Raw genomic sequence first — 10,774 nt, forward strand, 5'->3', positions numbered from 1 at the left:
AATCACAGCTCTCAGATTTTAAAATACACCTTTCCCCCCAAAAAAAAACCGGAAGCTTTTTTTATTAGGACTTATAGGACAAGAGATAGTGAAAGGAGATCAAGTATTATTTATGTATGCGACAACTGCGGCTAGGACTTTGTTAGCCCAAAAATGGAAAACTCAAGAGTTACCGATGATTGAAGAGTGGCAGACGAAAATAATGGACTATGCGGAATTAGCAAGGCTGACTAGCAGGATCCGAAACCAGGGAGAGTCAAGGTTCCAAAAGGATTGGAGTAAATTTGTGGACTATATAGAAATGAACTGTAGAAGTTTAAAGACACTTGCAGGATTGAAATAAATCCTACGAATTGACTTTAGGTAGAAGGAATAAAGGAACTGTGGGATAGGAATGGATAAGAAAACCGACTGGGGAGAAGGAGGGAAGTCAAAGCTCGGCAGAGCAAAGAAAATTGTAATAATTGATAAGATATTAAGAAGAAAATTTTTGTGTTTATTATGTGTTGGTGGTTGTATGTTTAGTTTTTGTTTAAATGTGTTTCATTGGAAAATTTAATAAATTGTCTTTTTTAAAAATAATAATAATAATCACAGCTCTCCACTCTGGCTCAGAGTGGCTAGGAGCCTGCCCTGCCTGCCTGCCCACTCTCCTGGCTGCTCCTCCAGCGGGCGAAGCGTGCAGGCTTCTCTGGGCACCTTGGCAGAGGAATCTGGTTGGTGGTGTGGGTTGTCGCAGCAGCCCTACAGGGCCCCCTCCCTAGTTGGCTGCAAAGATGGAGGGAAGAAAGATAGAGAGAGCTGATGAGAGTTAAAGGGAGGGAGGGAGGGAGGGAGGAGGCACCAGCAATGCCAAAGACAATGATTTGAGCAAAGGTTTTGAGTTTCTGGTCCCTGGTCCCTTCCGGCTTTGGAGGTGCCAATACAGCACCTTGCCAAGGCTGGGCAACAGCTTTCCCAGAGTGGCGCTGACATTCTTCCCCACACCCCGGTTTCTCCCCAGATCAACGACACTTTCTTCACGGAGGACTGCTCTCAACGCTGCACCTGCCGCAATACGGGGACTCTGGAGTGTGAGCCTGTGGCCTGCGCCAAGGGGGAGGTCTGCGCCGTGGCAAACTTCACCCGCGGCTGCTACAGAGGTGAAAATGCTTGGTTAGGGACGAGGTGGGTGGAGAGGGTCGAGCCAGCAACGTGATGCAGCAGCGAAAAAGGCCAGTGCTGTTCTAGGCTGCATCAACAGAAATATAGAGTCCAGATCGAGAGCAGTCTTAGTCCCACTCTATTCTGCCTTGGTCAGGCCCCACCTGGAGTCCTGTGTACAGTTCTGGGCACCACAATTTAAGGAGGATATTGACAAGCTGGAAGGTGGGCAGAGGAGGGCGACCAGGATGGTGAAGGGCCTGGAAACTGAGCCTCACGAGGAATGGTTGAGGGCATTGGGTACATTTAGCCTGGAAGAGACTGAGAGGGGATATTATATCCCCTCTGAAGGGCTGCCAGATATTTAAAGCATTCATAAAATCCTAAGAGTTGGACACCCAATACACGCCCCCCCCCCCGGCAACCCAAGAATCCAAACAGATTAAAACACACATCAACATTCTTCATACAGTACTTGGTTTGGCCAGCCCAAACGAGCACGTTTTCAGCAGGCGCCGAAAAAGAGTGCAGTGAAGGAGACTGGCTGATGTCAATCGGCAGGGAGTTCCAAAGGCTTCTCTGGGCACCTTTGCAGAGGAATCTGGCTGGTGGTGTGGGTTGTTGCACACCATGGACCGCCCTGAAAGATTTATTTATTTACTTACAAGCGCGGGATGGGTGTTGTGTGGCGCCTGCGATGGTGCCATCGCCATGAAAACCAAAGTCGCCGGCTGATGTGGAAATGGGGGAGATCTGATAAGAGTAGAAAAGTGGCAGAATCTGAAAACGGAGCACTTTCCCCATCTCTGGGTGGGCAGCGATGTGGACTGACAGTGGTCTCTCCCCCCCTCCCCACCCACACCTCTCTTCCTCTGCAGAGAGCCCCTGCCTCCGTAACAATTGCCAGAATGAGGGGGGTGTGTCAGGACACTTTAGACGGATCCCTCGGCTACGTCTGCGTTTGCACGGAGGGTTACAACGGAACCTACTGCGAGTATGCCTTCAATGTACAGCCCCCATCCCCCTCGACAGGTAACAAGTCTCTGCCGCTCCCTGACATAAAAAACACCACACACACACACACACAGCCCCTGTCAGGCCGTTAATTAATCCACCCCTCTTTCTCCCTCCTGTTTTCCCCCTCTACTCCCATCCAGATGACAACAATTTGACAGTCATCCTCATCGGAGTCCTCGTTCCTCTCGCGTTGATCCTGATCGTGGTGACAGGCGTCTGCATCCATCAACAGCGGAGCAGGTATGAGATTGGGCAGGGCAGGCACAGTGGGTGTGAGGGGCCTCCTGCGGCCCCTGGGGGGTTCAGCACCACTCTGGAGTTGGCTGAGGGTCCTCGGGGCATCAGGAGAGAGGGGGTTTCAGAGAAGCAAGGTGTTGATATTTGTATGCAACGCCCTTGACAACTCAGAACCCGGTTACCTACGAGATCGCCACATGCACTCACTCCGATTGGCAGAAGTGGTACTTTTATAGGTGGGTTGGACTCGATGATCCTTTGGGTCTCTTCCAACTCTATGATTGCCCACCTCACACCCCAAATCTCCTCAAATGTCATGTTCTTATCTGCTTATCTTTTCCTCCTGTGTAGGCGGAAACACGACATGCTTGCCTTGTCAGATCCAGGTGAGTTGAGAGCAGGAGGAATCCCTGGTGTAAATTATTACTATTATTATTATTATTATTATTATTATTATTATTATTATTATTTATATACCGTCCTATACCTGGGGGTCTCAGGGCAGTTCACAGAATAAAATCAAGATATAAAACCAGAAAATACCTAATAAAAATAAAACAACAACCCAATAGTGCCCACACACATTTTAAAAGGGCATAGGATGTAAATCAGATCAACCAAACGCCTGGTTGAAAAGGAACGTTTTTGCCTGGCACCTAAAGGTGTATAATGAAGGCGCCAGGTGAACTTCCCTGGGGAGAGCATTCCACAGACGGGGAGCCACTGCAGAGAAGGCCCCGTTCTCGTGTTGCCACCCTCCGCACCTCTCCAGGAGAAGGCACACAAAGGAGGGCCTCGGAAGACGATTTCAGGGGAGGTTCATATGGAAAGAGGCGGTCCTTGAGTTATTGTGGTCCTGAGCCGTTTAAGGCTTTATAGGTCAAAAACAGCACTTTGCACGGAGCAGCTGCCTCAAGGCTCCACCCCAGAGTCAGCAGCACCCAAGAACATAAGAAGAGCCCTATATAGCTGGATCAGCCCAGTGGCCCCTTGATTCCTGCATCCTGTTCTCACAGTGACCAAACAGCACAATGAGAAACGAAGCACAAGAGCTACAGTCTCCCCTCCTGCTGTTTCCAGCAACTGGTTTTCAGATGCATCGCTGCCTCTGACCCTGGAGGCAGAGCTTGGCCATCATCCTGGCTAGAAGCCTTTGAGAGCCCTCTCCTCCTCCATGCATTTCCCCAATCCTCTTTTGAAGCCATCTAAGTTGGTGGCCATTGCTGCCCCCTCAATGATTCCTGCATTGCAGGGGGTTGAACTAGAGGACCCTTGGGGGCCCTTCCACCCTTCCACCTTTAGAACCTCATGGTTCTTTTATTCAAGCCCAGGGTGCTCTTACATCACTCAGTATTATTGTTGTTGTTGTTGTTTAGTCGTGTCCGACTCTTCGTGACCCCATGGACCATAGCACGCCAGGCACTCCTGTCTTCCACTGCCTCCCACAGTTTGGTCAAACTCATGTTCGTAGCTTCGAGAACACTGTCCAACCATCTCGTCCTCTGTCGTCCCCTTCTCCTTGTGCCCTCCATCTTTCCCAACGTCTTTTCCAAGGATTCTTCTCTTCTCATGAGGTGGCCAAAGTATTGGAGCCTCAGCTTCACGATCTGTCCTTCCAGTGAGCACTCAGGGCCGATTTCCTTCAGAATGGATAGGTTTGATCTTCTTGCAGTCCATGGGACTCTCAAGAGTCTCCTCCAGCACCATAATTCAAAAGCATCCATTCTTCGGCAATCAGCCTTCTTTATGGTCCATCTCTCACTTCCATACATCACTACTGGGAAAACCATAGCTTTAACTATACGGACCTTTGTAGGCAAGGTGATGTCTCTGCTTTTTAAGATCCTGTCTAGGTTTGTCATTGCTTTTCTCCCAAGAAGCAGGCGTCTTTTAATCTCGTGACTGCTGTCACCATCTGCAGTGATCAAGGAGCCCAAGAAAGTAAAATCTCTCACGGCCTCCATTTCTTCCCCTTCTACTTGCCAGGAGGTGATGGGACCAGTGGCCATGATCCATGGGACTCTCAAGAGTCTCCTCCAGCACCATAATTCAAAAGCATCAATTCTTCGGCGATCAGCCATCTTTATGGTCCAGCTCTCACTTCCATACATCACTACTGGGAAAACCATTATTATTATTATTATTTATTACTTATTTCATTCACACACTCCCCCCTTGATTGTGGAAAACTGCAAAGCAGTTTGCAAAAAGAATGAATAGGGATATTGATGAAAGCATTTACGGAAACAACTCTGTCCTGCACACCAAAGAAGTCTGCTTGGATCTTGGTATCATTATTACAATGATTATTATTTCTTTTTCAGGCCAAGGCAGACCTCCTCCTCACACGACTGCCGACAAGACCACTCACTTCTGACTTCCGCCCCAGATCTATTGCTGAAAATATTCCTTCCCGCTCACGCATCCAGGGTGGGGACCTTCAAGACCTGACCTCTCTAAAGCCAGATTGCTGAAGCGGCAGAGGCATTGCAAATAAAGGCTGCCCCCCCCCACTCCACCTGCTTTCACTACCAGGAGTCTGTCTGGTCAGGTGAAAGAAAATCAGAGGAAGTGGAGGAGATTGGAGGCACACGCCAACCCATTCACCTTTCCCTCCCTCTGGGCTCTGCGATGCTTCCACAGATTTGGTGATCCCATGCAGGGAATAGGCTTGGCAACCCAAATTCTGCCGAGGCCTCCATTCCCAGCCAGCTGCTCATAGCTCCCCACCCTACCCTCGATGTGGGGCCAAGCACACCTCATCCCACCCCATTCTGGGCAAGGGAAATGGCGCTGAATTGCCTGTGTGTTGGGAACACCAAATAAAAATTAATAAATGAATGCAAATAAAAGCCTTCCTCTCCAGCACAGTATCTCTCCTTGAGCGTTTCCTTTCTGTGGGGCTGCGGCAAAAGAGGCTAATGCTTTTCTAGGCTGCATCAGCAGAAGTCTGACCAGACCCCACCTGGAGTCCTGTGTCTAGTTCTGAGCACCTCTGTTTAAGGAGGATATTGACAAGTTGGTTCGTGTGCAGAGGAGGGTGGCCAAGATGATGACGGGTCAGTAAACTGAGCCCTGTGAGGAATAGCAGAGGGAGTTGGGTATGTTCAGCCTGGAAAAGAGGAGACTGAGAGGTGGTAGGAAAGTCATCTTCAAATATCAGAAGGGCTGTCATGTGGAAGGCAGAGCAAGCTTGTCCCAAGAGAAGGACTAGAACCAACAGATTAATATTACAAGAGGGAATCTGACCAAACATTAGGAACAACTTGAACGGACCACCTCAGAAGATGGCAGGTTCTCTCCTTCATTCATAACACTTGAAAGGCACCATTTCAAAACCAACATTTAAATATCAGAACAAATGGGATATTTTAAGAAGAGGTTGGATGACTTACTGCCTGGAATTCTTTAGCTGTGATTCCTGGATTTATTTTATTTATTATTGAATTTATATACCAGGGGTGGGTCTCAGGGTGGTTCACAGAATAATATCAAGATATAAAACCAAAAAAATACATAATAAAATTATAAACAGCAACCCAATAGCATCGCAGGGGGTTGGAGTGGTTGGCCCTTGGGGAATCCTTCCAACTACAGCTCTGTGATTCTATCATTTCCCTCCTGAAATTAGCTGCTCCGTCTGCAACTGCATAGCGTGGATTTAACACCAGAAATTTGCAAGGAGCCTGTAGGGATCTGGCAGAGGGCTTCTCCTTACTGGCCAGCCCTCCTTTCCCTTTTGGGGGGTATAAAAGTTCCTGGTTGGGGGGGAGGATGCATAGGTTGGCATGATGAGGCAGGATGAGCCTGGTGCGCGCACCCGCTGCTCCAAGTGCGCAGAACCTGCGCCCTCGCCCGCCACACGCACATCCAGCCCGGCCATTTCTATAAGCAGCTGCCCTGGGCTTAGCCTTGGTCCCAGGGCCCTTCCCCCCCGCCAACCGCAGCACCGCTCAGCGAACAAGGCCGTGGGTGCTGCCTCACTTGTAAATAAGCACGCAATTAACACCATTAGCAGCGATTCCTGCACTGCGGGGGAGAAGGGATTGGACTGGATGACCTTTGGGTGTCCCTTCCAACCCTACAATTCTATGAGTCCATCAACTGGGTCACCGCGCAGGCGCAGGGCCGCGATTCTCTCCCTGAGGCGATGCTGTTCCCGCCTTCTTTTCACAGCAGCGCGGCGGAAGCCGGCTTCCGGGACCGGAAACGGGTGCGCCGCGCAGGCGCAGAGCTTCGTTTCTCCTCCTGAGGCGGCTGAGGCGATTCCGTCCCCGCCTTATATAACCCACGGCGCACCGGAAACCGCCTTCGGCGACCGGAAGCGTGCCTCCGCGCAGGCGCAAAGCGCGTTTGTCCCCCTGAGGCGGCTGAGGCGATTCCGTCCCCGCCTTATTTCACCCACGGCGCACCGGAAGCCGCCTTCGTCGACCGGAAGCGTGCCTCCGCGCAGGCGCAGAGCGGCGGCGTTTGTCCCCCTGAGGCGGCCGAGGCGATGCTGTTCTCCCTCCGGGAGCTGGTTCAATGGCTGGGCTTCGCGCCCCTGGAGCTTCTCCTGCAGGCGCTGGCGCTGCTGGCCGCGTCGGCGCTGCTGGTGCTGAAGGCGGACGGCGGGGAGTCCGGGGAGGCGCTGAGCTGGTGGGCGGTGCTGGCGGCCTTCTTCGCGGCCGACGGGCTGAGCGCCTACTTCAGCACCATCGTGTCGGTGCGGCTCTTCCAGGACGGCGAGAAGCGGCTGGCGGTGCTGCGGCTGCTGTGGGTGCTGACGCTGCTGAGCCTCAAGTTCGTCTTCGAGGTGCTGCTGGGCCAGAAGCTGGCGGGCCAGAGCCGGGAGCTGTGGTTCGGGCTGCTGCTGTCGCCCGTCTTCATCCTCCTGCAGCTGCTGATGATCCGGGCCTGCAGGGTCAACTAGGGGCCGAGGGAGGGAGGGGAGGAAGGAGAAGAGCCAGGCGAAGGACAGTAAGAGCGAAGTAGAAAGCCCGGGAAAGGAGAGAAGGGCGAAGGAAGGAAGGAAAGCAGGGCAAGGGAAAGAAACCGAAAGGAAGGAAAGGCAAAGCAAGGCACGCACACACCCCACATCCAGCGGCTGAGCGCTTGGCCAGCCCAGAAAGAGGAGGCGGAAGAGATGAAGGCCAAGCAAAGCACACAGGCACTGGCAGCAGCGGCTGAGCGCTCGGATCTGGCCCAGGGAGAAGGGGCAGAGGAGAGCAAAGCAATGGCCACCCACCCAACATCCCCCGACATACACCTGGGAAAGGAGGCAGAGGAGAGAGAGGCAAGACCCAGGAAGAACGCTATCCACACCTGCCACACCAGCAGAGCGCTCGGCTGTGCCACAGAGAGGAGGTGGAGGAGGGCAAAGCGCTGCAGCACTGGCTGAGGGAGAAGACGGAGATCAAGGCAGAGCAAACACACACACACAACTCTGGCACCGGCTGAGCTCTCGGGACCCGCCTAGAGAGAGGAGGCAGCGGCAGGGCTCAGCTCCTCTTCCACTGCCACCTCTCCAAAGCACCCTGATGCTCCTTCCCACTGCGCCATTACGGCAAGGAACTGTGCCTGCCCTGCATGTACCAGAGTGACTGCTTTTGGACCCTGCAGTGCTGCCCTCGGACCCTCTGCCGCCCCATGAGCCCACCAGACCCTCCCTCCCCCCCCAAAAAAAAGGTCGGACCCTCGAGGTAGTTATTTAAGAAGAAAAACACACAACCCAGTGGAGAAATATTATCAGCGATCTCTGAATTTCAGGGGGTTGAACTAGAGGACTTTTGGGGTCCTTCCAACTCTGTGATGATCCTGTGGACACTTTATCTTTCCCCATCCTGGAATAGCCATTCTGTGCATCCCGCCAGCTCCTACATTCCTGGTATCATAGAGCAAAAACAAGTTTGCTAGCGTCCTCTGAACATGTACAGTTTTGCAATTTATTTATTTTTTAAGACACTTTATCATTGTACCACCAGGAATAAAATGAAGCCTTCCAGCCCTTTCAAGTCTGCCCTGATACTAGAAAGGTTTACTTGAGAGTGGAGGGATGGAACCAGTTTGTTTAAAAAATAAATAAAAGGTTTTTTTTAAAAAAAGTACCAAAATGAGGGTCCGCTGCAGTTGTGTTACATGCCTAAGCCCCCTGGCTAACTTTCTTCCCTGATAGCATCTTTAGGTAGGGCTGGGAATGTCCCCCACCCGAAACCCCAGAGAGTCCCTGCTGCCAGTCAGTGTAAGATAAAAACAGGCGCATAGGAGAGGCAGTCTTCTACTGAGTCAGGCCACTGCGGACCTTTTAAGTCAGTGTTGCCTTCACAGGCTGGCAGCAGCACCAACTCTCCCCAGGGTTTCAGACCAGACATCTTTTCCAGACCCAGCTGGGAGATGCCGACCAAAGCTCTGCACCTTCTGCATGCAAAGCAGGTGTCCTGCCCCTTGTGGTTCTTGGCTTATATTCTGGTGCTCATATTCTGGATAAAGGGCTGCATTAAACAGGAACGCCAGGAGCTGCCTTAAACTGAGTCAGACCCTTGATCTATTTAGCCCTGTATCATCTGCGATGACGGGCAGGTGTGAGCTGGACCCTTGGGAGGCCCAACTCTACGAGTCTGTGATGCTATGATTCTATTACCAACATCAACTATGGCAGGCCCTGTGGTGCCCACCCCAGTCCAGGTGCCAGTGACAAGGGGCCTGTTTGCTGCTGCCCCCATCCCCTGCCCTTTGGGGTGACCCTGGACTGTTCTCACAGGTTCAGCTACTGTTGCACCACCCCAAACATCTGCCTTCGCTGCCACCTACGCGGCCGGCAGTCCCAGCGCTTCCTTCCTGTTTCAACATTAACCACCAGTCATGATTCAAAGGAAATAAAACCCACAAAAGGCCGTTGTGCAAAGCCAAGCCGATTGACTGCTGACAATCCTTGCACAGCACAAAGTAAACACGGATACCTAAGTGTATAAGCCACATTTCTGAAATAGTATAGAGAGCAAGCCTATAACCGTGTTTAGCCTCCAGCTAACCTCAGAGACCCCTCCAGTCACAGAGCAGGAATTCTTCCAGGGCCTCCCCTTTGCAAAACTAAGTTAACATGTTTGGCAGCCCTGTTTAGGGAAGTTTGATGTCTGATGTTTTATTGTATTTATAATATTTTGTTGGAAGCTGCCCAGAGTGGCTGGGGAAACCCAGCCAGATGGGCAGGGTATAAATAATAAAGTATATTATTATTATTATCTGAGCTGACCTGTCAAAGAGCAGGTATCTATGTAGGAATGAAGCATATATCTATGTATGCACCAGACAGGCCAGGAACGGCAACCAGACATCTTCATGTGAAAAGGATCTAGGAGTCTTGGTAGACCACAAACTTGACATGAGTCAACAGTGTGATGCAGCAGCTAAAAAAGCCAATGCAATTCTGGGCTACGTCAATAGGAATATAGCATCTAGATCGAGGGAAGTAATAGTACCACTGTATTCTGCTCTGGTCAGACCTCACCTGGAGTACTGTGTCCAGTTCTGGGCACCACAGTTCAAGAAGGATATCGACAAGCTGGAACGTGTCCAGAAGAGGGCAACCAAAATGGTCAAAGGCCTGGAAACGATGCCTTATGAGGAACGGCTTAGGGAGCTGGGTATGTTTAGCCTGGAGAAGAGAAGGTTAAGGGGTGATACGATAGCCATGTTCAAATATATAAAAGGATGTCATATAGAGGAGGGAGAAAGGTTGTTTTCTGCTGCTCCAGAGAAGCAGACACGGAGCAATGGATTCAAACTACAAGAAAGAAGATTCCACCTAAACATTAGGAAGAACTTCCTGGCAGTAAGAGCTGTTCGGCAGTGGAATTTGCTGCCAAGGAGTGTGGTGGAGTCTCCTTCTTTGGAGGTCTTTAAGCAGAGGCTTGACAGGCATATGTCAAGAATGCTTTGATGGTGTTTCCTGCTTGGCAGGGGGTTGGACTGGATGGCCCTGGTGGTCTCTTCCAATTCTATGATTCATTGACAGACTCAATGGAGTCTGTTGGAGAAACAGGAACTCTGAGCATGTAGAACCCATTTTGTGATGTATCTGGAGTGGTCTTTCTGTGACAGGTTTGAAAATTGCAACACACGTTTGTCCTGGGCTCTCTCCCCACTTCCTTGCAAGGAGGGAAAAGCGGGGAGACTGTTGCAACAGACCAATAAAGGTCAGCAGCTTCCTTTTGCATCCATTTGTATCTCTGACCAATAGCAGACCTCAAGGGACCCAAGTCCCTTCATGGGGAGTTGAGTTGTGAAAGCCAACCCCAGTTCTCTAGCAACACAGCCAAAAGGGCCTTTTCCATGCCCAGTTCTCTGCCAGTTTCCATGGGCACATTGCAAAGAGGTGGTGGAGAAACCAGCTTCCAGG

General features: G+C 51.1%; 1 protein-coding gene across 1 annotated transcript; it reads left to right on the forward strand.

The window, feature by feature from the left end:
- Window positions 1–6,848: 6,848 nt before the first annotated feature.
- On the forward strand, window positions 6,849–10,774 carry TMEM203 (transmembrane protein 203). The gene has a single exon (XM_035135907.2). The coding sequence runs from the start codon at window positions 6,893–6,895 to the stop codon at window positions 7,307–7,309; it is 417 nt and encodes a 138-aa protein (XP_034991798.2). The 5' UTR covers window positions 6,849–6,892; the 3' UTR covers window positions 7,310–10,774.

The sequence above is a fragment of the Zootoca vivipara genome, chromosome 13, assembly GCF_963506605.1.
Source record: "Zootoca vivipara chromosome 13, rZooViv1.1, whole genome shotgun sequence".
Lineage (NCBI taxonomy): Eukaryota > Metazoa > Chordata > Lepidosauria > Squamata > Lacertidae > Zootoca > Zootoca vivipara.